Consider the following 25,345-nt stretch of genomic DNA (forward strand, 5'->3'; position numbering starts at 1 on the left):
GATGTAATGCCCCTGCATACCAGCAATACCCCGGTTTGCATCTCAGTAGTCACATCTGAATCATGCAGTGCCTCAATACTCTTAAGGAGCATGGCAAAAACACAGCTGGGGTTGTACTCCAAATATCGCCTGTTTTTTATTGACTTCACATACTCCTAATGCCTTTTACTAATATATACGTTTAGGATCAGACACGGAATTGCATTATACTTGCAACAATGAATGTAAAGTCACATTCTACACCCTTTAATGTACATCCGTAAATTAGCAAGTTTATAAACTTCTGTGGCTGAATAACAGACATCTGTATTTTGATATTTATAAATACTCTCCCATTCCTACATGGCCGCCACTTTGGTTGTAGGACAGCTCTTAACTAGAGTAAGCCAGTCCTGTAGTTGTCCTTCGACAGTGTCGCTAGCACAGCCCTAGTTGCTCTCCACCTTCACAACATGCACCGGTACAGGCTGTTTCTGCAGGTGGCACGGACACCCTTTCTTTTTCCCCGCACGCTATGTACTTCTACGGGAATACGGAGAAGCCAGAGGCGGAGGCTTCAGGAGGAAAAGGACCTCTCACGGGGGCTGGATGAAGAAGAGGAGCTGGTGTTTCTTGAACTAGCTCCCAGCCCCGCAGAAACGGAGGAAACTGCTGCCTACGAGCGGCGCCTGCAGCTTGAGTACCAGCAGCTACAGGAGGCAGCCGATGAGCGGCGTCGGGAGGCTACAGGAGACAGCACGGGCCCCCAAGCGTACATTCGCGGGCTTCGGTTACAGGTGAGGAACGGCAAGCAGACATCACAGGGTTACAGTTGATTGTAACATGGTTGGCAACTTTTTACATGTGTCTGGAGGGTCGGGGTCACTTATGTGTTTCCCACGACCCCTTGCTCTGCTCTCCAATATTTTGCATAACCACGCCCACCACACTGAAAGGACTCAATATGCTGTGAACAGTGAACCACTACACCGAGGAAACATTTCATTAGAATCGGCAACATCTACAAGTACAATTCACTTTAATGTACCATTTGGTAATCCTTTAATAGTGTAAATAATGTGATTGCTTTTTGACAGGCAAACCGTTCATAGTATCAGTCTCTCGGCGTAATGATATGTCATTTATAACACGCCTGTACACAAGTGTTTATATAATCATCGTTGCAAAGTGGCGGTGTTTCCCTGGAGTGACTTGTGATCTTGAGCAAAAATGATCTGACATCTTGACAGCAGTTCTAATGTCATGTTTTTGCTACCCGTCAGAAAATCCTACCGATAGTAACGTTTGACAGTGTAGAAGAAAAGTGTAGGTACATTTGAATGGGTAGGGGATTTGCACATTTGACAGGCTATGCAGAGGTACGAAAATTTGACAGGGTAGGAAAATCTGGCAGCATGTAATGTCATGTTTTTGCTAACCCTCAAAGTTTCCACACAATCATTAGTAGTCACAGTGACTTTGCCTACCAGGGGCTGCAACAGCTCCCCCCGCATCCACGATTGGCTGCATGCACAGTCGGGTTGAGGTGCAAAGTCAGTGCTGGGTGCGGTCCCATAACTGGAATTGCATGGGTTGCTGCAGGAATGGCATGTGTATTGAGCCATGTGTAGGTCCCAGTCTGGGAAAAGGGGTGGGGCGCAGGTCATAAGTGAGGTGCTTTGTGAGAGCCTTTGGAAAATTAAGTGTTGGACTCAGTGCTGGAAATGAGAAACATTTATTGGGGGAACCTGTTCATCCTTAGCGGCGGACCGTTTGGAGGAAGGGGCGGGGCCAAGGGCCACGATCCCAAACTTGGTCACGTAATGCAGCATCTCTTCATAGAACCCAAAGTCACTTTGCACTGCAAAAATACACTTTGCACCGCTCTGTGAATCAGGCTCTGGTCTAGCTATATTATGCCCGCCCGTGCAGTAAGGTGTTCTTTCTGTCCGACAAATTTGATGAGGTGGTAATGACTTTGGATGCTGTGCCTGAACCTCATTACTGCAACTTCTCTGGTTGAATACGTAGTCATGGTTTGGTTTGGCTTCTTGATCATTTATCTCGCCACAGTAAAGTTGGTTTCACAGGGTCAGTGCTGTGATGGGCTGCAAGTAGTGGTCTCCTGCCCGTGCATGGGATCACTGTTCCTTTTTATTAAGGAGGTGACATGCGTTTCCACATCACTGCCTGCATGCGTGCGCACATGTAGACGTAGGCCATCACATGTACAATGATGGAGGCTGCAAGTTCGATCTGCATCTGATTCATTACAGGAGTAGGCTGGGGCAATATAGACGGGCCTTGGATATTAGGGACAGTCTGTATAGGTTTGTTGCAGCCGTTAGAGACAGGCTACATTTGTTGGAACATCCATTTATTGTGAAGCAATTATAAAACAGCCCTGGGAAGCGGCTATTATCGTGGCCCTTATGCCAGGGGTCCGTGACAGTTCGTCACAAGGGAGAGACAGATTTATTTATTTATAGCATCTCCGTACCACACAGTACCAGGGCACTGTACATAGGAAGGGAATGCAGGCAAATAGTTCAAGGGCCTGATTTATAGAATAAGCGCAAAGTAGTCTGCGCCTACAATAACTTTTTACGCAACTGTGCGTGAAAATGTCTGCACGAACCACGTGTTTATGGAACCCGAAGCACAAAGTAACCCGACTTGCAAATCAAACCAAGCTGCACTAAGAACACCCACAACACGCCCCGCGCAAACCAAACCCGCTGCCAAAGACCAACCTATGCGCAAACTTAAACGTCCACCTCTGTCCTACAATCCAGCACCCCTGAAAAACTGCACATGGTCCTCTATAAGTCATGGCTGCAGCCCAGCAAAACCGCACAAGGTCCCCGTAAGTAACGGCTGCACTCCTGCAAAACCGCTGACTGTCACCCCTACACCTGAAGAGAAGCCCCGCAACGCTCACACCAAAAAAAAATACACCCCCTTAGGGAAAGAGGCCCAGCACACTTCTTGCAGGGAGAACAAGGCTTATTCTCATAAGAAAACCAAGTATGTGATAGCAAAGAACTCTGCTGCCACGGAGTGCTCTGTCAAAATCAGCATGAGCAATAGTTTTTAAAGGAAAAAAGCGTCCCAACTGACCCACATAGCTGGTTGGTGCGACCCTAGGCATAGGTGGCCTGCTCCATAGGGAATGCCAGGTCATTGGTCCCAGCTTCGTCTGCTCATCTTCTTCCATGTGGGATTCTTCTTCATACGTCATCAAGCGCAAAGCCCCTAATTTGCAATCACTAAAACAATTCAGTAGATTTCGTATCTGTGGCCTAATGTGCACCTGGTACTGCAGACATGGGAGCACAGGCTACTTTCGACATCACGATAACTCTAAACCCCTGCTCGATCCCAGACTTGTCTGTGCCGTTCCAGTTCTTCCCAGCCTGAGCTTAAATGTTACTTTCCCTCCCTAGCAGCTCGTAGCACAAATCACAGGGACCTCAGGTGGGGTGAACTCTCCTTTCTGTTGTGATCCTTCTGATGGACTTGCTCACTAACAGATTTATGGTCAGTGGTCTGGGGTTGACGGGTACACTGGAATGCTGGGTTCTTGGGATGAGGGCATCTGGGCACTATAATTTAGGATTTGGACTGGTGAAGGTTGGAGGCATGGCCTTCTTTCTAGTGGGATAACTTCTCGCAGGGCGCTTTCGGCACCCTCCTGGCCTTGCAGGGCGCATTCCTTCTGGGATGCAAGTGATAATAATATGAATCAATGAGGGGTTTATGAATCTCCGCAGGTTTGGTCTTTCTCACTGCTGCCTAAGCTCCACCCAAATGCAATGAAAAGTCGTGTTGTCGAGGTTGTACTTTAAGGCCCTCTTGACGTCTAATGAATGTAATGCTGTTTCCGCCAGACATTTTGGAAAAAAGGTGGGCAACATGATCGTTGCATTCTTGTGATACTCAGTTGGTACTTTAGGTATAAAGTGAGTATTGGTGGAGAGGATTACCCTATCCCTAGCGAATCTTGGAGTTTTTAACTCCTTCTGGAGGAGGTTATTGCCACTAGGAAGGCCAACATCCAAGTTCCAAAGTGTATGTGTGTTGTAGCCAGCGGCTCGATGGTGACTTCATGAAACCCGCGAGAACGAGGTTTAAACTGCACACAGGCAGTTTTCTTTTTCTCTGGTGAAAATAACAGAACAGCCCTTTCATAAAATGTTTAAGCACTCTGTCACTGAAAGGGGCGACTTTCCTCTGCATCTAGTAAATCTGTTCTTGTTTTGCTTTCTTTTGTTTAGCTTTCTTAATGAAATGGGGCGTTATTTGCCATCTGGTTTCTTTACTACAAAATACCTGCAGTACACGCCTTTTCCTTTTAGATGAGATGGTACACTTTTGATAGCTTTTTGGTGAGCATTTGTCAATCTTCTTGTTGTAGGACCTGTAGTTGCGGGTGGGCCAGTGCTTTGGGGGGCATGTGTTTTTGTTTGCGCTTGAACTCCCAACAGGTGGCCGTGCTGGATGAAATCTAGCACTCATCTGTCCCTTTGAATTTCCAGCCAATTGTTGTTGAAAGAATTTCTGTCTTTGGAGAGACTAACACGAGGATTCCTATCGGCAAAGAAGACGGATGAAATATGAGGGGATGCTGCTGGGGCTGAGCTATACACTCAATGTCCCATTGGTAGGGACCAAAAGCACACACAACGATGTGGGTAGGAGTGTCCATTTTTCCTTAAGAAATTTATTATAACATAGGTAACCAGGGATTCCCAGCCGGACGACAGGTAATATTCACAGCATGTGAATCTATGAAAGATCCAATGCTGGAGAAAATGTAAAAATGCAGCGGTAGGAAAACTTGACAGGGTAGGATAATATGACAGCAAAGGTCATCATTTTTTCCTACCCATCAGGGATTACTACCTGCAGGAAAATGGGGGCAACATGTAGGTAGGGGAAGTGGGAACTGCGACAAGTGACTGCTTTGCCTGTGGGATTAAGCTGTCGGTCAACAGGTAAGTATGTACTCTGAAATGGGCGAAGGCCAAATAAAGAAAAGGGGAAAAGAGAGGCAGGGGTGGAAAGGAGGGGAGTTACGAGTTAGAGAGAGAGATTTAAGTGAGGGAAAGTGTTGGTCAGCGGTTCCTGCTCTGCACAGCATTATGCTTGCAGTCTTATATGGATTAGCCGCTGTGAATAACAATATCTTTGCAGTTGTGTGAGTGGAGGAACAGGCTGCCATCAACACTATCACTGTGCGTGGACTGCAGAGCGAAGATGCTGTCAGGAAGTGCGTTCTCGCTCGTGTCGTTTGCCTGGGTGACCGGACGAGGTGGCAAATCATTTCTTCACTGGCACAGCCATGACCCAGTGCAGAGCAGTATCCGGTCACTGTGATGTCATGTACACGGAGCACCCGACAGTTTACTCTTGCCATATAAAGCACGACACAGGTGCTTCTCTGCCACACACCACTTGTGTCAAGTGTTTTTGTCAGGGGTATAGTGTTGTGGGTTGGGGGTGTCGGGTAGGGTGCTGCAGGTTCCGGGGGCGGGGGGAGTACCTGAAGCAGGGTACGGGTTATGTATTTCCTAAACCTTCTTGTGGAGGGCCGGTTGTGGATTGATATGATAGATGATATGGCATTTATAACGCACCTATACACAAGTTGATATTTTATTTCTATCGCGCTCGTACACAAGTGTTTCAGAGCACGACAAGGCAAGGGAGGGGAACAGGGGAGAACAAAACGGCGATCTTACTAGGCCCAGTGGCATTGAGAACGCGCAAGTGCATGGGAGAGGGGGGACGGGAAAAGTGCATGGAAGGGGGGTGAGGTGGAAAGTGCGAAGCAGAGGAGAAACAGATAAATAACCATAAATAAATAATAAAGGCAACAAACAGTGGTAATGCAGCCAGCAATTTGCAAGTGCTAGGTTTAAGGCAGCAGACAGGGTAGGTCCGATAAGTGCAGGAAGAAAAAGGGGGGGGCTGTATTGGTACAGATACAGACCCCACGGAGGCAGTGCGGGAGGGTGACCGGATGAGCAGGTACTTGGGCCCAAAAGACAGAGGGTGGCCAGGTGCACGGTGCCAAGAGAGAACAGATCAGCAGGGGAGAGGGGGAGCGAAGGCAGAAGAAAAGAGGAAGGTCTTGAGGTGCTTCCGGAACCGGAGATGGTTCTCCTCCAGTTTTAGAATGGCAGGGAGGCTGTTCCAGAGGGAGGCCCCAGCCGAAGACAGAGATCTACCCCTAGCTCGTTTCTTAGAAAAACGACTGACCCTGAGTGAGTTGGAGGTAGAGGAGCGAAGAGCTCGAGAGGGGAGGTATTTGCGGAGGGATAGCTGAAGGTATTTTGGACCCAGGCCCCAGAAAGCCTTGTGGACAATGCAGAGGGTTTTGAATTTAATCCTTGCATCCACTGGGAGCCAGTGAAGAGATTTCAGAGCTGGAGAGATACGATCCCAGGGCTTGCGGCCAAGGACAAGTCTCGCAGCCCTGTTCTGGATTAGTTGCAGAGGGCGGAGAGTAGAGGCAGGTAGATTTAGAAATAGGCTGTTACAATAGTCCAAGCTACAGAGAACCAGAGCTTGAGATACCATGAGCTTCTGGGGGAAGGCGAGGAAAGGCAGAGTACCTCTGAGGAGGTGCAGTCGGAAATTTGACTTTTTAGAGACCTCGGAGATGTGGGCGGAGAAGGAAAGTGTGGAGTCAAAGATGGCAAGGGAGGGGGAACAAATGGAAGACAGACAACAGTCTTACTAGGCCAGGTGTCATTCAGATCGCGCAAGTGCATGCAAAGGGGGAAAGGGAGAAGTGCATGGGGGAAGGGAGAGGGGAAAGTGCAGTACATGGGATAGTACAATAAATAAATAAAAACGGACAGCAGGTGGCAAGTGCAAGTTAAGTGCAGACATAAGTGCTGGTAGGGGGACTGTAGGGATACAGAAAACAGTCCCCAGGTGCAGGGTTTACCAGGGAGGCAGTGCAGGTGTGCAACTGGCGGGGCCTGGGCCCGAGATCAAAAAGGTGGACAGGTAACCAGTGCAGTTTCAGCCAGGAATTCAGCAGGGGAGACGAGGAGAGAAAGCAGAAGCAAAGAGGAAGGTTTTGAGGTGCTTCCGGAACCGGAGATGGTTCTCCTGAAGTTTCAGGGAGGCAGGAAGGCTGTTCCAGAGGGAGGCCCCTGTGGAAGAGAGAGATCTACCCCCAACTCGTTGCTTGGAGAAGCGACTGACCCTCAGGGAGTTGGAGCCGGATGAGCGAAGAGCTCGAGAAGGAAGATATTTAGGAAGAGAGAGTTGAAGTTATTGCGGCCCCAGGCCCAGAAGGCCTTGTGGACAATGCAGAGGGTTTTGAACTTAATCCTCACAGCCACTGGGAGCCAGAGTTTTCAGTCCTGGAGATACGATCCCTGGGCTTGAGGCCAAGGACAAGTCATGCGGTCCTGTTCTGGATAAGTTGCAGAGGGCGGAGAGTAGAGGCAGGCAGATTTAGATAGAGGCTGTTAAAATAGTCCAGCCTAGAGAGAACCAGGGCTCTGGGGACAGTGAGCTTCTGGGGGAAGGAGAGGAAAGGAAGAATACCTTTGAGGAGGTGTAGCTGGTAGTGTGACTTCTTAGAGACCTCAGAGATGTGAGGAGAGTGTGGACTTGAAGATGACCCCGAGGTTTTTAGCCTTGCAGGTGGAAGGAGGAAGAGGGCCAAGAGAGGCCGGCCAGAGAGCTGCAGGGAAGGAGGGAGTGGGTGTGCCGATGAGTAGAATCTCAGTCTTACTGGCATTAAGGCAGAGATCACTGGTGGCACTCCTGGATAGCAGACAGTCGGAGATGAGGGAAGGAGAGAAGGAGGCCGAGGGTAGCCTGAAAATGAGCTGGGTATCATCCGCATAGCACTGAAAATTGGGGCAGAGAGCGGTGATGCGGTGGGCAAGGAGTGCCTGGTATTAAACAGCCAGGGAGAGAGGTTAGATCCCTGGGGGACACCACAGGTAGAGAAAAATATATCAGAGAGGAAGGACCCAAGTTGGACCTGGGAGGGTCGGTCAGAGAGGAAAGAAGTCGGCCACGCCAGAGCCTGACCAGTGATACCCAGGTTATCAGGAAGGCGGTTGAGCAGGATGGCATGGTTGACAGTGTCAAAGGCAGAAGAGAGATCCAGCAAGATGGGGACGCAAGGGGTGTTAGTCAAGGTTGGAGAGCAGGTCTTCATGGATGTTCGGGAGAGCAGTTTCCGTGCTTCTGGCAGCTCTGAAGCCAGACTGATGATCATGAAGACAACCAACAGATTCAGTGTGGAGATTAAGCTGGGAGATGGCCAGTTTCTCCTTGAGCTTGCCCAGGAAGGGAGTGATGGAGATTGGGCGATAGTTAGCCGGGCAGGAGGGGTCGACAGAGGGTTTCTTAAGAAGGGTGCACAAGGGAGTGCTTTAGGGGGGATGGGAAGACTCCAGTGGTGAAGGAGTGATTGCAAAAATCAGCCAGGGCAGGAGCCAGGGAGTCGATGTGGTCCTTGATAGTTTTTGAGGAACAGGGATGAACCTGTTTCGACGAGCCTTTCATAGATCGGACTTGTCTGCAGACCTTGTCTGCAGAGAAAAGGGGAAAGGCAGAGAAGGAGGGAGGGGGTGGCTGCAGAAGGGCCAGAGGAAGAGCAGGGACTAGAGGGAGGGAGGGAGGGAGGCGATAGGAGGAGAGTGAGGACAGGGTGTCCTCAGTTTTTGAAATGAAGTGAGAAGCCAGTGCCGTGCAGAGGGCCTGCGAAGGGGCAGGAGAGGTACAGACTGCGGCAGGATTGCCCAGTTCCTTGCAGATTTTAAAGAGTTCAGCCGAGTTGTTAGATGCCGCAGAGATGGATGGAGAGCCGGTATTGCCTTTACAGCAGGCAGCAGGCCAGTTTGTCAGAGGATGAACATGAAGCATGCCATTTCCTCTCGGCCACCCTGCACTTGCGTTTTAGGGTGACAAGGTCTGAGTCATACCAGGAGTTGTACTTGGCTTTGGGCTTCAGGCGGATTCTCATGACGGGGGGGGGGGGGGGATAACAAGAGTATCAGATATAGAAGAGTGGAGTGTAGAGAGGGCTGTGTCAGGGTGAGAGTCAGCCAAATGGGGATGAGGGGGTGAGAAGGCGATGACGAAAGCCTCAACTGACACACGCTTCATGGGTCGGATGACTGAGAAGGTGGGTGGCAGTGATGGAGGTGGCTTGGCCTGAGGGGTAGGGAGGGTGAGGTGGGAGGATAGGAGGAAGTGATCACTCCAGGAGAGAGGAGAGGGACAGAGAGGAGAAGATCTGAGGAGATCAGAACATCGAGAGTGTGCCCTGCAGAATGAGTCTGGCCAGAGGGGGGAATGGTGAGTGAGAGAGAGTCACAGAGGTCGCGGAGGAGTCCAGAGAGGGGACAGGAGGCATCCAGGTGGATGTTGAAGTCTCCAAGAAGGATGAGTTGATTGGTTGAGGCAGGAGTGAGGAGGAGAGGTCCGCCCACTGAGAGAGGAAGGAAGAAATCTGACCAGGTGGCCAATAGATAGTAGCCACATTAAGGGAATGGCTAGGGGAGAGAGAGAGCCTGCAGACAAGGCATTCAAAAGAGGAGTAGGTCTGCGTAGGAGTGACGGAGGCAGGACTCCACTCAGGGAAGATAAACTCAGGGAAGATGAGGGCTACACCCCCACCAGAGCGATTGGGCCTGGGCGCGGAGAGGATCTTGTAGCCGTCAGGTAGGAGCGTGTCAAAGCTGGTGACAGAGCTGGCTGTGAACCATGTCTCAGTGAGACCGAGGACATTGAGGTCAAGTTCGTCAAGAAGGCGGCAGATAACAGAGGAATGTTTGACAGCAGAGCGAGAGTTAAGAGTGGCAATGTGGAGAAGGTTGCCATCCTTGAAGAACTTCCGGGGAGGGGTACAGATCAGAGGTACGCCCTGCAGAGGTGTAGAAGGAGCCCGAGAGGGCGTAGGGAGGGAGGGGAAAGGCAAGGTAGCCAAGGAAAGGGGAGGGGGGACAGCCGGAGAAGAAAGGAAGTTGATGAGGCGTGGGAAGCGTCTATCAAAGAGGTGAAGCTTGGCCTGATGGCCTTGGACCAAGAGGGCCCCATTAGAGTAAACATTAATGATGACCTTAGAGGAAAGGAAGGAGGACAGGAGGCTGTCCCAACGGGTGCCACCATTAATGGGAGAAGAGGAGAAAGGAGAGAGCACAGACCATATGAAGGATCCATAAGTCAGGTGAAGGAACGACAAGGAGGATAGGGAGGTTTGGGTTGGAGACCAGGATGTCCTTTTTAAACTTCTTCCTACCTGATTTATTGAGGAGAGCAGGATAGTCAATAGAGAAGCAGTTAGAGAAGATAGGAGAGACAGAGAGCACCATAGAGTAGGTGGGAGAGGAGGGGGTGGAAGGAGAAGGGGAGACACTGGCGAGAGTAGGCAGACAAGATAGCGAGCGGCAATCAAGTTGCGCAATAGGACAGACTCTCATGGTTAAAGAGCTCACAAATGCTCAACTTTAGAACCGGTAAGAAGCCACCTAAACTTGAGAATCCTGAAAGGGGAGAAAAAGGCCTGGTTTTCACAGTGCAAATCTTTTTTTTTTTATTATTATTATTTTTTTTTTTTAAATACTAATACAGTGAGTTCTACAACAACACTGGGGACAGCACAGCTGTGTTTAAGAGTCTGAAGGTGGGGTAGGCAGGGAGGCTAGTGGGACTAACCTGTGGAGACTGACTTGGATCTGGCGTCCCCTGCGGACACCTGCAGACATAACAGGAGCTGCAACCATGGGAGCCGCCCTTTGCCTTAGGGGCCCTTAGCCGTGGGGCTGCCGGGCATGGACTGCCCTAGTAGCACCTGTAATGAGGGGGGATGTGCACCAGCCAATCGGGGTGGGCTGGGAGGGCTCTGAGGCGGGAGGGAGGGAGGGAGGGAGGGGACACCTGCATGACCACGGAAGGGGAAAGGGGGCAGGGGAGCACACACGAGGGAGGAAAACATAGCAACAAACAAAGCTTTTTAAAATACACACAGCCCACGGAGGAGTGGAATACCTTGTTGTGGAGCCTGCAATCACCTGCTCAGCCCTGGACGGAAGTATCATGCACAGTGAACTGACTTCTAGGCTACCTGCATTCATGCAGAAACACTGCCTGGGGACTGGATGGGACCCTGGCGTATAAAGTGCTGCTAAGTATCGCACACCTGGTGAGAAGTGCTGCTTCCCTCCCATACAAGTGTCACATGGTATCCATTGATGTATCGAGAAATAAAATGTAACGAAACAAAAATACCCAAAAAACACATTCTTTCAAATAAATATATATGGGGGTGAGGTAACGGAGTAAGATGGGTGGGAGGGTTTTAGGGTGGGGTAATTGACATGGGGAAACCGGGCTTGAGGGCAAACTCCCCAAATAAAAAATAAAAATAAATCAGTATTTTTCAGTGTTTACGTTTCATAATTATTTTTTTCAGTGAAACATTTTTCAAAAACATCACAGTGAACCCTGTCCCACCCATGACGAGAAGTCCTGCCCCGCCTCTCTCCACAGAAAGAATTGCATTCACGCTGAACCCAACACTACAACTGACAGCACATTACACATCCCATGTTGCAAACCAAAGCTATCAGAGCAATTTTCAAGACACTCACTATGGAAGACCTCACTGCCATCCATGCATCCCTCAAGATCGCACCGTATGTGCCTGGCTGCCTCCGTACTCGAGACCCTTTCCGACTGAACACTCCCCCTTACCTGACTATTATTAACCGCTCCCAGCAGGACACAACAGTATTAGTTTGTCAGGCAAGTGGCCTTCATAAAATCATAGTTGGCTAGCCAAACCCTCTGATTGGGTGTGTAGTTCTTTGGTGACTTCTAGCTAATTAGAATTAGGAGAGACGTTCTGTTTGAGCTACAAGTGGAATAGGGGCACAAGGGTGCAAGGCTGTTTGCCTAGAAATGCACCCCAGTCAAAAATGTTGAGTGTAATAGAATGGATACAAAATAGATATAGTGTATACAAGGCATACATTTGTTTCCAGAAATTGATTAGCAGAGTTTGCTTATTAAAATGTTCTTGATTAGCAATGTTGTACTAATATGTTTAATGTCACCAGAAGTTATTTGCATCCAAAACATTAAATGAGCATCAATACATCATTTTTGTGTACCGCTGTTATTAATGAGACGAATCAGGCCTTGCAAATTATTTAAAATTCCACTAGTAGACCTGCAGGTTAAGTACTTTAGTTTACCTACTAGACCTTAAAGAAATGCACACAACCTATAGCAACGGGTTACAATGTAAATGTGCTTTCTGTAAAGTGGTGCATGTCACCACAAACCCACTTCATGTTTGGCACACTGCTGTCAGCAATGCCAAACATTTTGACATTTACTGAAAAAAAGTAAATGTTACATAAAAGTTTCAAACATCCCCTGCAAATGGGAGTGAGCGAGTGGACTTTTCAAGCTCTAGTTGAGTGTCTGTAAAAGTTTGGTTGCAACAAGATATGATAAAAAGGGTCCGAAAACAGTTTAGCAAGCTCTCTCTGTAACGCTCACCTGATTCCCACGGAGGCGCAGGTCTGGCTTCGAGTGCTGGTGCTTCTTCAATGGTGAAGCGCAGAACCCTGAAGATGGACAGGAAGGGCCCCTCTACTCTGGCTTCTCTGGCTTGCAGGAATATTCCCCTGTGCGTGAAAAGGGAGTATTACCTACTGACTGAGTTATGCTCAAGCCTCCCACTCTCCTCCAGCCCTCCACGATACCCTTCCACGATTCCCCATGAAGTTTCTCCTTAGGGTCAAGAAGGATGAGCTCTCCATCCTGCTTCTGATGCAGGGGCGCGTTGAAACCCAGTTACTTCACTGGATTGAGGATTGATGGGAGTTCAGGTAAGCTTGACTATTCAGGTAAGGCGCTGTAAAAGTTCTGCTGCAAGTTCTAAAGTCCAAGCTTAAAAATAATGTTCATTGTCTTGTTGCAGAATGCCGGAGATATGGCGCTGACCCGAAGTGAAACGTGCAGTTCCGGATGAGCGCTCGGGTAATGTCTTTGCATTCGCTCATTCAATGTCTTTGTCTTTTTTCCCCGTAGGGGCCGGGGTCCGGAAAATGCCTGGAAGCGCCAAAACCCGAAATGAAATGGGAATGACCCAACAGGTAAGTCTTAGAAGGGAACTGAGCTTTTCCTATTCCTTTCCTTCTCTCACCTTGTACTTGTCTTTTTCTCTCTAGGCTCTGGGAAGTGGCTATGGATCCGGATGATCGCTGCTGAAGATGGAGGAGTCCAGGATAGGTGAGTGAAATGCAGCGCTGCAGCGATCGTAGCGAAATGCTTTTAAAATGTCTTCCTTTTCAGGATCGTCGGTGTGATGTCTCCGTGGTGCTGATTTAGCAGGTAAGGTCTTTTGTCTCCCTTTGCAGGTGACCCAGGATACTGACGGGCGTGGCTGAGGTCCAGATGCAGGAGCTGACACGGTGAGCGTCCAGCTGCGAGGAGCAGAACAACGCGAAGCGTGAGTTGCTGATCGGGTGTGGTTTAAATAGCTTTGGAAGAAGTTCCCAGTGTGTATCCTTCCACCGATCAGGTATGTATCCCTCCCCGACCACACCCGGGTGGAAAGTAGTCCCACAGGTAAAGTAGTTCCATTCAGGCCTCAAGAGGACCTGGATGTAGCAGCATGGTCTGCATCAGTTAAGTGCACATTAAAACACTTGAACACATGTCTAGCTTTATGAGCCTGGCGCCTAAGGCGCCAGGACAGGGGTCCAAAGGGCCCCAACTTGGGCCCGCTGGCACTCCCCTGGGGGAAATGATGCCTGCCTCTGGGGTTGCTGGGTCGGACCTGGCTCCTTGGAGGTAGGCATCATGACACTCTCCCGCAGGTGCTAATATATAATGCAATCCTAATCATAGTGCAAAGTGAGCTCTGCAGGCTAACTTCAGGGTGTGGTATTGCAGTAGATGTGTCAATATACTGTTTGGATGGAACTATTGATCGTTCTTTTGCATAAACATCTAGTTTGCCTTTTGTATTCATTATGTTGGAGGAAAGAAAGTAAGAGAATAAGCAAAGTAGAGGGCATGGCAGGCAGGGAATTGGTCAAACTAGATGGAATATTGTAGTTTACTGCCACCTCACTTTCAGGGTATCTGGTATAAAACCTCTTGTGCGTTGAGCACCTGTTGCACAGATATATGCAACTAGCAGGTCACAGAATTAGATGTGCTATTAAAAGCAGTTGGCCATGGGATCATGTACATTTTCAAAAATGTTCACTCGTCAATGTGATGCAAATAAATCTAGTGGACACTGAGCTTTAGATACACTAGCCTAAACTTTACTGTAAATCATGGAGGCAATGCAGTGTTTTACAGAAGCAATACTGTAGTTAGGGATTATGCAACAATTTAAATTGTTAGGGATGGAATTGCATGATAGTTTTTAATAAAGTTACACATACTGGTCTTTGTCAAAGAGGATATAGTTAGCTAATAAAAGAATCATCCCAATTACTTCTGGTTTTCAGTTGTTTGGAGAAAAAAAAGAAATCTTGCCCACACAGCCCTTTGGCACTTGGAGTGAAGGAAATACTCTCTCTCCATTAGCCCCTTGGAATTTGCAGTGAACGGAGAAGATGGTGGCAAGAGCCAGAGAGGAATTCAGTGTGAGCAGAGCTTTCATTGAACTGGGTGACTTGAATAGCTAACTTTGCTACACAAGTGTCAATTTAATTATTAGCAAGACGACAGAATTACATAGCAAATTGGTATGGGGCACTGCTGATTTTATGCCCAGTGTATAGTTTATGAATTATCTTCTTTAGCACTACCTTAGAACCACTCCCTACATTACCACACCCATATCATTGCCTTGGAGACAGGAACCAAGCTACAGAATGGGGGAGCATAACCAATAAGCAGCAACCAAGGGGAATTTAGGATGCCCGTCCTCGGTGGGTGGGTACCTGTACAAGAAACCCAGGGAGGCACCCAAAACCCTAAACCTAGCCATTCAGGCCTGGGGCTGGCAAGGGTGCCACAACCTCATGTCCACAAACAACTAGCCAATTACAGAGGAAAGCCACCTCCACGCGCAGCGCCAGATGATTAAATCAAGGAAGAACGTACGGCACACAGGAAAAGATAGACAATGAGCAAAGGTCCAAAACAACTCAGTAAGAAAAACCCCATTAACCGACTCAAAACCTCAATTTCTGCATACACTTCTCTAACACAGACATAACCACCTCCCTGCACAGCAACCCGCACGCACTTCACCACACTGCAGCAACAAACAAATAACACATAGCCATGCACAACAGCACATGGGAATTGTACTGACCGGTAAACCGCACCCAAGCTCAGCGAACGGTGCAAATCGAACTGAAGCTGTCAACAGACATCACAACTCTCGCTCTACCTATTCCTGCTATACCCTACTAAACCCCCACACCTTTCTTCCAGATCCACCAGAACGACACAGGATCACTCCGGTGGTGATAGTGCGCGGTACAAATGCCCTTTAACATTTACTACTAAGGAGTTCTCCAGGCTGAACTTGCAAGGTATAGCAAGATAGTTTCTACTGAACCGTATCTGATGTTCCTTCCCACTCTGTTATTCCTGTCAGCAAACATAGATGAGCATGACACCATTTGCTTTATTGGCCTACATTCGGTATAGTTGAAGGCCATTTGTAGCAGGAGAAGTTAAGCTGATTTGACCAATGTTGACGCAAAGAAGCAAAGTAGTAAAGTAATCAAGTTTTATGCAGGGTTTTTTATTTTTTAAAATGAAGGATGTATTAACAGAAAAAATTGTAAAAGTAGTGAACAACATTTCTTTTTTGTGACAACTCTGAAACAGTGGCACTCTGAAGCAGGTTGGTGTGAAAATCAGGTCACCCACACAAGCCAATGCTGAATGCTTCACTGAGGATGACTTCTCTCTAACAGTAAAGAGAGGAAAAACGTAAGGCTCAACAAAGGGTGGGATGCATACAATAGCCAGCTAAAGATAAAGTATGACAGCATGAACTTATTCATCAATCATTTTATTTATTGGGTATTTATAATGCGCCTATACAGCAAATGGTTTTTCAAGGCACATATATAACAATAGTGTGAAATGCAAAACTACAACGTACATTTAATCACAGTAAGCATAATGGTATACGAGTTCATGGCCAGGTGTCCCCGGCAAATGATAAATCTGTGTTTCATCTGGGCTATGTGAGAAACCTGAGGACGTTCCCAAATTTACTTTCCAGGCATCCTTTGACAAAGTATATCCCACCTGGGAAATCCTGGGTTACAAGAGTCAGGAAGACATAAAAGCCTGGGTCAAAGGAAAAGAAGAACAAGTTACTTGCACACGTAACGTTGTTTCAGTTGGCTTTTTTCAGCTTTTTGCAGGACTTCTCGACTGCCTTGTGAGCTTGGGCTTCTCTCCTCTTGAATCTGGGAATTATTTTCGACCACATGATCCCAGTCCTCCCCCCCCCCCTCCAGCCCCCCCAAGCGAGCCGCTAATCTTTGCAGTGACACTATTATCTTTTTTAGAAATGACCCTCGTCCTGCGCCTGTCAAATTGTTGCCGCCCAGGTGTACTACCAAGATCCCTGTTTTTTTGCACCTCTGTAAGGGGGCCTCCACATATTCCTCGAATTGTCCCCATCTCATTCCTGGTTTCCCCCACCATTGTACTTTGAATGCACTTGCTGTGATTGCCTCTATGGCTGCCCACCTCGATTTGGCCCTTGATACGAACAAGTGACCGACCACCCACACAGATCTGCTTGCCTTGTTTGGGCCACCTGTGGGGGCCGGGGGGTAGATTAAGTACACTTTGATTCTTTACTCTTGATTCTTTACATTATTTTACCCGTTGTGACCAGCAGACCATATAAAATGTCTGCCTTTCCATTCAGAATGCCTCGGATGTCCTTTTTCTTTTGCCTGTCCCCCTTGGCCCCCTCACATTGCAATCAATTCCATTCTTGGCCAAAACTCCCCAGCCTACTGTCCTAGAGGTGATTGTCTTGCCCTTGCGGGTTCTCCTGGGCTGGAACAAACACTGTTCGTGGGGGGAGCCAAGCTATATAATTTCCGTTAGGCGCCCTTGGAGATTGGCCTCAGAGGTGCCACTAGCGCGGAGGGGGCAAAACCCCTCCCCTCTTTTCTCAAAGCTTGCTTTTGCTGCATTGTTGGTCATACTGACCAAAGATTTGCTGTGTTTGACCTTTACCAGTATCAATTACACTGCAGATCTGTTGTGCTGAACCTTTCCGTAATGATTACATACCCACAGACTCATCTCACAGCTTGCTGGACTCACTTCTGCATTGTCGGAACTGCTGCCATAAAACTACCCCTTCACTCTTTCGTGTAGTGGCGTGTGGGATTCTCTCCTTATGAGGTCCCGTATCCCGCCACCCCTAGGGGGACTATTGCGCAGCGGGCTCACCTGCCTAGCCCACAAGGAAAGGCTCCTCTCTGGGGAGAAATGATTGAAACATGTGATTCGTCAAAATTCACATACTGTGACAATCACTTTATCCACTTCCAACTCACTAGAAGATCCATTTGACAGTGAAAGCATTTCCCTGCAGCAACTGTGGCCAGTAATTCACTGCAGGATTCAGACTAGCCATTACAAGAGATCTCACAGGGGCAGGAGAATCTCTAAGTGCACAAAGTGTGAGGCATACTCTAGCCCTGCCTCAGCAGATCCATTCTGGGGAGAATCTATACAAGCGCACAGAATGCGGTAAGCACTTTAAACAGAAGTCACACCTTTGGGTACATCAGAGAAAACACACAGGGGAGAGACCCTACCGGTATACACTGTGACAAATCCAATGGAGTCATCACTGTTTGCCCAGCGGTGACCTCCTCCCATGCAGCCAACGGACGGCAGGCGCTTCCTGATCCTGACCCTGGGGGTGGTTATATGAGGAAGGATCATGGGAGGAGACAACTACCGGGGAGAGATGGTGACTGTTAGGAAAGATTTCGTAATTGTAGGTAATTTTCCTTCCATGTGGCAACCCCTAAACATTTTGCTGTTGTGTTTCACCTTGTTCTTGACTTTGCCAGAGAAGTGCAGCCTTCTGCCGCACTCCTCTGGGCTTTCGCTCCTTTCTTATGGGGAAACTGACATGCCCTTAAGACAGTCAGTACCGGGGAACGCTGTTTCCCGTAGTTTCTTTTATCATGTTGCGGCTTTCGTGCAACATGACACAAGAGGGCACTGTAAGCTAAGTTACAGCTCTCTTGGGTCTCTAGCCTTCTACAGGCCCTAGATACTCGTTTAGGATTGTATCTGATCGGTGCAAGTGATTCAGGGACGGGAATGGTGGCAGCGATCGTTTCTTGTGTTTTGAGCTCCTTTTGGCGTTCTAAGCGCGTTTCTCGCGCTTAACCCAAAATGGTGGCCTGGCTCCCAAAATGGCCAGACCACGAGGCTCCTTTGTCCTGTCCGCTGACCGTCTTGCTCCCTTCACCTTCCCCAGGTCGAGGCGACCCGGGGCCTTCCTTATTTGGGCATGTACTTTCCCGCGAAACACGGATGCTTTCGCGGGCTTCTACGTGTCTTGTGTGTGCCTCCAGGATGTGGGCTGGGATGTCTGGTCCCAATACACATCCTGGGTGCCAGAAAGTCTAGGGTGGTGTGAATGCCTGGGACCACCGTGGTCCGTGATTGGTCCACGAATGGTGTGAGTGTTGATGAGCGGATCTCCCATTGGGTCCCCTCCGTTTTGGCGCGAAGGGAACCGTGGATAAGAGGGGGCTGGAAACACCACTACCATGTCGATCTCCTGAGTTCTCACGAACGAAGGAATACAGGAGCCAAGTATCCTGCAACCAAGAGGCTGGACCGAGGAATCGCTGGTGACCCGCTGAAGGACTTCTCCTCTGCACTGCTGTCGTCTTGTGAAACCCTTTTCACCTTTGATCGAACCAGAAGGCCTGTACTGGTACTTCGACTCTTGGAATAGCGGGAACAGCTATTCTCGGCATCTTCACCATCTCCTGCCAGTAAGCCTTCGGAAGCGTCTCTGGGCCATCCAGCTGACTGACCATCTTACACGGGAGTCTTGCTCTGCAACCGCCGCCAGGTTGTGTAGCATTTCGAGCCCTTGTCACTCTCACAAGCTTCGTACACTTGGCGTTCCCAGGTCTGAAGTGAGTAGTGTACATTTGGCTCAGATACACACGGTCGCTCCGTTGCCCTGCTGTGGTAACAAACTGTGCGGGTTTCTTCGATTGGGACGTCTTTTTACTCAACACGACGACGAGGCGTTCCCTGCTCTTCTGAACCTGCCAGCTGCTGAAACCGACGCGGAGAAGCCTGGGTCTGCTTGCATCGGGGACCGGTGAGTAGCATAGCTAGGATCTGGTCGCCCTCCTGCAGGAGCCCATTGCTTTTCCCCGCTGTGTCAAACAGCACCCTTTTCCGTACTCGCGCTCTGCTTCTGCCCACTGTGGAGGCTTCGCTAGAGTCACGGAACTTGTTCTTCTTTTGTGCACTAAACTGAACTGCCTGATTTCCCTCGAAGAGCTTCTCCTTTTGCCCGTTGGCACCAGCGCGTGCAGGTACTTTTGAGCACAAGGCTCCACTCTTCGCAGGGCTCGGACTTCCATCTAGTTAGGTGCCTCTGAAGGTGAACTGGGTCTAAGCATTATTTCGCACTGCCTGTTTTCCCTCCCTTTTAGGTGGACTACACATTTCGTGCATATAACGCTTGAAACTGGTTGTATTTGTATATATATTGTGTTGATATGGTACGTGTTGGTTTACTATCGTTATATTGTGATTTTCTCGCTACGGTCATTGTTTTAAAGGCCTTGAAATAAATGTGTATATATTTTTAATATAACAACTGTTTGGAGTAGTTTGTAAGTGTTCTTGCTTTGTGTGCTCATTGCGGGCTTTCAGTCACTCTCACCCCTCTTGAGATCTAGTCTTGACCGCCGCGATCGCTACCTTGATTGGTCTGGCTCGTCCAGAGGTTACCCTGTTCCAAGTAATTAGGTTGGCCTTCTGAACTTCTGCGCCACCAGGACAGAGTTCAGAAATCCGTCTTAACAGTGACCTCATTGGAAAAGACGCTGTATCACCCCTCCCCCCGCCTACTTCCCATGAGGGAGACCTTCTGACACCTGACACTGTAATGGCCTATTGTCAATTAGCAGTTCTCCCTGGTAGAGAAAGCTAAGAAACCTTTTTCTTACATTATTACACATTATTATGATCAGGCCCCCACTTGTGACCCAGATATCTACAACACACATATCACACCTTTTCCTGATGGGCCTTTTTGTGAAACCTCGGAGAGTGACGAGTTCAAAACGATCTATGGACTCCAACTCCCTTAATCCATCAGGGACTGAGACGAGGACGACGACATGGGAGTTTATGCAGAGCTCACAGAACAAAGTGTAGACTAGTTGTTTTCCAAAACCTAAAGTGCACTGGACCTTTAAAAATGAAAGCAGCACTGCTAGAGGAGAGAGTGCAGGAGAGGACGAACAGTGCCAGCTGGAGGCTCAGAGACGCAAAGCACACAAGAACTGAGAAGCCTGCTGGTACCGGTTGAGGGACGACGCAGGAGAGCAAGGAAAGCCACAGAGATGTTGGGAGTCATGCAGGAGCTCCTGGGTGTCGGGTTGCTAGAGAAGCAGCATTCTCCTATCTGGAATGGAGAGGCAAGCCAACTTGTGACCTCTGAGCCGTGCAGGCCGCTGAAGGGAGGTTCAAGGGCTAAGGACCATGCGGTCAAGGACCAATTCAACAACCAACAAGAATGCATACAAGGCAAAGTTCAAAGCTAACCCCAGTCCATTACCAGTGCATAAGATGCAAGTGTGGGGAAGAAGTGTGAATAAATATTAAACCGGAGAACTGTGAAACACATAAGAAGTCTTTGCAGGCCAGTACACCAGACAGCTGAAGTTTTGAATGGGAGATTCCTGGCAGGGGAGTACACCGGGTAGTCGGAAACCCATAAAGAAATGTCCTCGCAGGCGAGTACACCAGGCCACTGAAACTGGAAAGTGATTCCTGGCATGGGAGTATGGCAGGGAATCTGCAAAGGTACAAGAAAACTTTACAGAAAGACTGTTGTAGGCTGTAAGAACTTTGTGAGGCCAGTGAAGATGCAAAGGAACTATTAGTTGGAGACGTTTTTCCATCCGATTTTGCTAATCCAGGGGAAGGGAATGACCCTCGGGAGTCAAGAGTCTTTTCCTTGAACGTTTTGGTTGGAGTTATTTTGAGTTTGAGCACTTTTTTTACGAACATCAAATAAAAGACGTTTCCTTGCACCTTTTATTGTTTTGTTTGAAGTGTGAGGTTCAGGATATGGACACAAAGATGGCTTTTCAATTAATGACATCTTGACATAGACAGATCCTTCATTTTAGTTTTTGGGTAGGAGAAACACCTCTTCAGAAATAGGGTCAGAGAGTCATTTTCCCAACCCCTTTTTATTTAATAAAGTGTGTTTGTTTAAAAATATGACAACCTTGTGTCTGGCTTTATTTCTGACCCCTCGCAGCACACTGTGAGAAATGAGTTCTCACCGATTGGAAACCTGCACTATTATCAGATGATCCACTCTGGGGTGTGCACCACGAGTGCATGGAATGTGGTACACACTTTACACCGATGTCACATCTGGGGACACATCAGAGATTACACACAAGTGATGAACTCTAAGGTGAGTAACAGCAAACCTCTGCCTTTATGTTTTAGTCGCATCTCTGCTGTGGTTTCGGGAGACCGGCAACTTGCATAACATCCACGCTCTGAACAACAGCAATGAAGCCAGATCCGTGCTGACTTCGAAAATGCGCAGCAACGGCAGGTACAGGATTGGCAACTGGCCTAGCATTCCTGCTCTGAACAACGGCAGTGAAGCCAGATCTGTGCTGACTTCGAAAATGCGCAGCAACGGCAGGTACAGGATTGGCAACTGGCCTAGCATTCCTGTTCTGAACAACAGCAATGAAGCCAGATCCGTGCTGACTTCGGAAATGCGCAGCAACGGCAGGTACAGGATTGGCAACTGGCCTAGCATTCCTGCTCTGAACAACGGCAGTGAAGCCAGATCTGTGCTGGCTCTAAAACTGCGCAGCAACGGCAGGTACATGACACAACTGGAGATCTTTTGGCAGATGCACATATAATGAATTATTTCTCTTGTGATGTTAATCTTTTGTAATCTCCATTAGAGCCACAGCAATAATGCAGTGAATCTCGTCTGGTTTAATTTAAGGACATTATCCTAACACACCCTGTCTCAGCAATAAAGGTAATTATATCATTGAATAAAAGTGTTACCAACCAAGAGATAGAAACGCTGGGAAATGAAGAATAGCAGACAAGAAGAAACTGATACAGAAAAATCCCTGTTTCCTTGCGTGCCATTTCACATTTTTGTCATGCTCGATTGATGCCCTTAGTGCCTGAAGCCTCGTTGTGCAAGAGCTTTATCAACTCCTTAAACATATTCCGAACATTAACATACGATATCATTTGTGATTAGTAGTATGTCTTTACTCGCAGCTCATGTAACCCATCTACACAGAGCGCCCCTGAAATGCTCCTTCTATCAGAGAAATGCTGCTTTATGAAATACGAGCACATTAATTTAAAGCTCCATCGCACATTTTACCAAGAAGGGGCACTGCCTTTTCTTCTTTGGTAAGTCCACATTCCCCGCTTATTCCATGTTTTGCAGGTATTTTAGACATCCGAATCCAGTGGAACAAAACCCAGGGGATGCCCTTCCATCATCTTATTTTGAAAGGATCAACTTCTGTCTTCATTTTAAATGAAGTTCCCTGTTTATCCATTTCATACCAATTGCGAACTTGCAAGGTCATCAGTCAGTAAGCCCTCACTGAGCTGAGCGCTCTCAGACTGCTTCTTCTGATGGGGTCAACCCAGATCCCCGTCAAGCACGCTCCCAGACTGCCTCTTCTGATGGGCCGAGCCCAGAGCCCTGTCATGACGTTCCAAGGCTGCCTCTGATAAGCTGAGCCCAGAGCCCCGTCCTGTGCGCTCCCGGACTGCCACTTCTGATGGGCTGACCTACAGAACAGTGCATGTTCGGAGCTGCCTGGACACATTTTACTGCGGTGGCAGGGAACTTAAACCTGCAGCATTCTTTTACATCTTTTATTAATTTTCAGTGTTATCATTTTTTAGGTTTACAAAACTGTTTCTGTACTTCATCAAGTGCCCTATTCTGATATGTGTTTTTACACATGACATGATGCCTGCAATACAATATACGTGCATTTTCTAATTCACCTTGCCAACATGAAAGGTCCTCAGTCCCTGCCATGCACCCCCCGGGCCTGTAATTCTAACCATCGGCACACCAACCATAACGCATCTTCATACTGAAATGAAATATTCCCCAACTTGCTACAACTAGTACCCAGTGGCGTATCGGGGGGAGCCAGACCGGGACATTTTTCAGTGGGTCACCTCTCCCGTTCGGCACCTCAATGAGGGTGCCCAACGGGAAAGGTGTCCCGCTGGAAGGGACAATGTGTGCCGAGCAATTCTTGGCAGCAGGACACCTTACCGCTGTCCGACTGGGAGCGGTGTCCCGCTGCCAGGACAATATCCCAAGGAGCTCCGGCCAGCAGACCGGCTCGCACGTTGCTCTGTGTCAACAGAGCATTACAATGTGAGCCATTAGGCACAGATGGGAGGGAGCGGGCTGGGGGCGGCTATTAGCAGGGACCTTTGTGCCTTTAGGAATGGGAGGGGGTGATCTGAAGTGTGAAGGGTGCAAAATGTTGCATGCTTTATGGAATACTATGGCTTTAAAACCCAAGGGGGATTTGTAAGGCCCACATTAATCTGCATCATGCGTTTTTTACTTTGCATGCAGGATCGAGAGGATAAAACTAAAGCCATACTCTCAACATATTTTTATGACAATGTGTAAATATAGTTAGTTTACTATAAAAGGAGAAGGTTATTATGTAATGTGGTTTGCTTCCAAGGCATTGCTATAAATAAAGTGTTTAAGCACATGACATGCAAAGCAAAACTTTAATAAATATCTGCATCAACTGAATCTGGGAAGATGTGCTCAGTTGCTTAAATTGTGCCCAACCCGGTTTCACCATTTAACCAAGTCTGCGATCCTGGGGAAATAATTTTATTGCAGCTTTCTAAGTGATTCTGAATCACTTCATATCTCATGTTAATATATCATGCTATTATTATTTTTTTTAAAAGCCTAATGACTATGGGCCTCATTATTACTCCGGCGGTAGCCGTGCTGGTATATACTGGCACGGCTGCCACCGGAGTCCTTATTTTTCTGGTGCCTGGGAATGGGGGACTGCCGGGGCATTACAGCCCCGGTGGTCCCTGCGGCCAGGTGCCGGAAATAAGAAAATCCCCATTCCCATCGAGTCCCATTGGACTCAATGGGGAGGACGGATGCACCGGCACTGTGCATCCGTCAAGGTCTGCAAGCGGGTGCCGTTCCGCCCGCCAGGTCACACCTGGTGGGCTGAAAGGCACCCGCTCGCAGAACTCATAGTTTGCCGTGCAAGGGGATCCTTTTTTTTTTTTATTAACATCCAGTCATGAAACATCTTAATGGAGCCAGACACCACAAGGATGACTTTGTTGACCTACATTAATTAAAACAGCACAGACACTGTTTTGCTGGTTTGTCAAATCCACCCAACCCTTTCCCCACTGCTTGCCCATAGACGTAGCTACACCTTTCATCTAGTTCTTTGCCCTACTCCATTCACTCCGCATCCTTGACCATTCCCACACGCAGTAATATCCAGTATCCTATTAATTAAACATTATTAATTAATAATAATGGAGCAAATGCAAATGGCTGGACTTAGACAATTGATACAATTGGTTAACTAACTAGTTAATTCCCAGTGTATGCTTAGTTTTATTTGTTTAAATTAGCTTTTTTCCAGTTCTAAAAATGGACTCCATGAAACTTTGTTGTTTTTTTTTTTCCTACAAAATAACCGTTTTGGTAGGTAAGCTAATTAAGAGAAAAAGATTTGCTCAGGATCACACACTTTAAGTGGAGAAGCTGGAATTTGAGACGTATGTTCCATTTAGTCAATTGACTGCGCACATTATCTTTGGTTGGTAAAAGATATAATAAACCAAACTGACAAACGGGTAAATCCTCATAGAAATACATTTTAAAAAAAGGAGTACGATTGTAGTTTTATATTCCCTATTCGGAATGAAAGTATACAAGTAACTGATTATGTAATACTAATCGTTCTGTGACGTAACTAAAATCCTTAAAGAAACCCAGCTTGTAATTATGCGCAGTGTAAAAAATAATGTGACCATC

The 25,345-nt window shown here is 47.9% G+C and overlaps 1 protein-coding gene across 1 annotated transcript in view; it reads left to right on the plus strand.

Annotated features, from left to right (window-relative positions):
• Positions 1–351: 351 nt before the first annotated feature.
• The window catches only part of NOA1 (nitric oxide associated 1), a 574,689-nt gene continuing 549,695 nt past the window's right edge, over positions 352–25,345 (plus strand). The window contains exon 1 of the mRNA XM_069626114.1: positions 352–776. Coding sequence (XP_069482215.1) covers positions 453–776 — 324 coding nt within the window. The 5' untranslated portion in view covers positions 352–452. The remainder of the gene's footprint in view (positions 777–25,345) is intronic.

The sequence above is a fragment of the Ambystoma mexicanum genome, chromosome 6p (assembly GCF_040938575.1).
Source record: "Ambystoma mexicanum isolate Mex_15411 chromosome 6p, UKY_AmexF1_1, whole genome shotgun sequence".
Lineage (NCBI taxonomy): Eukaryota > Metazoa > Chordata > Amphibia > Caudata > Ambystomatidae > Ambystoma > Ambystoma mexicanum.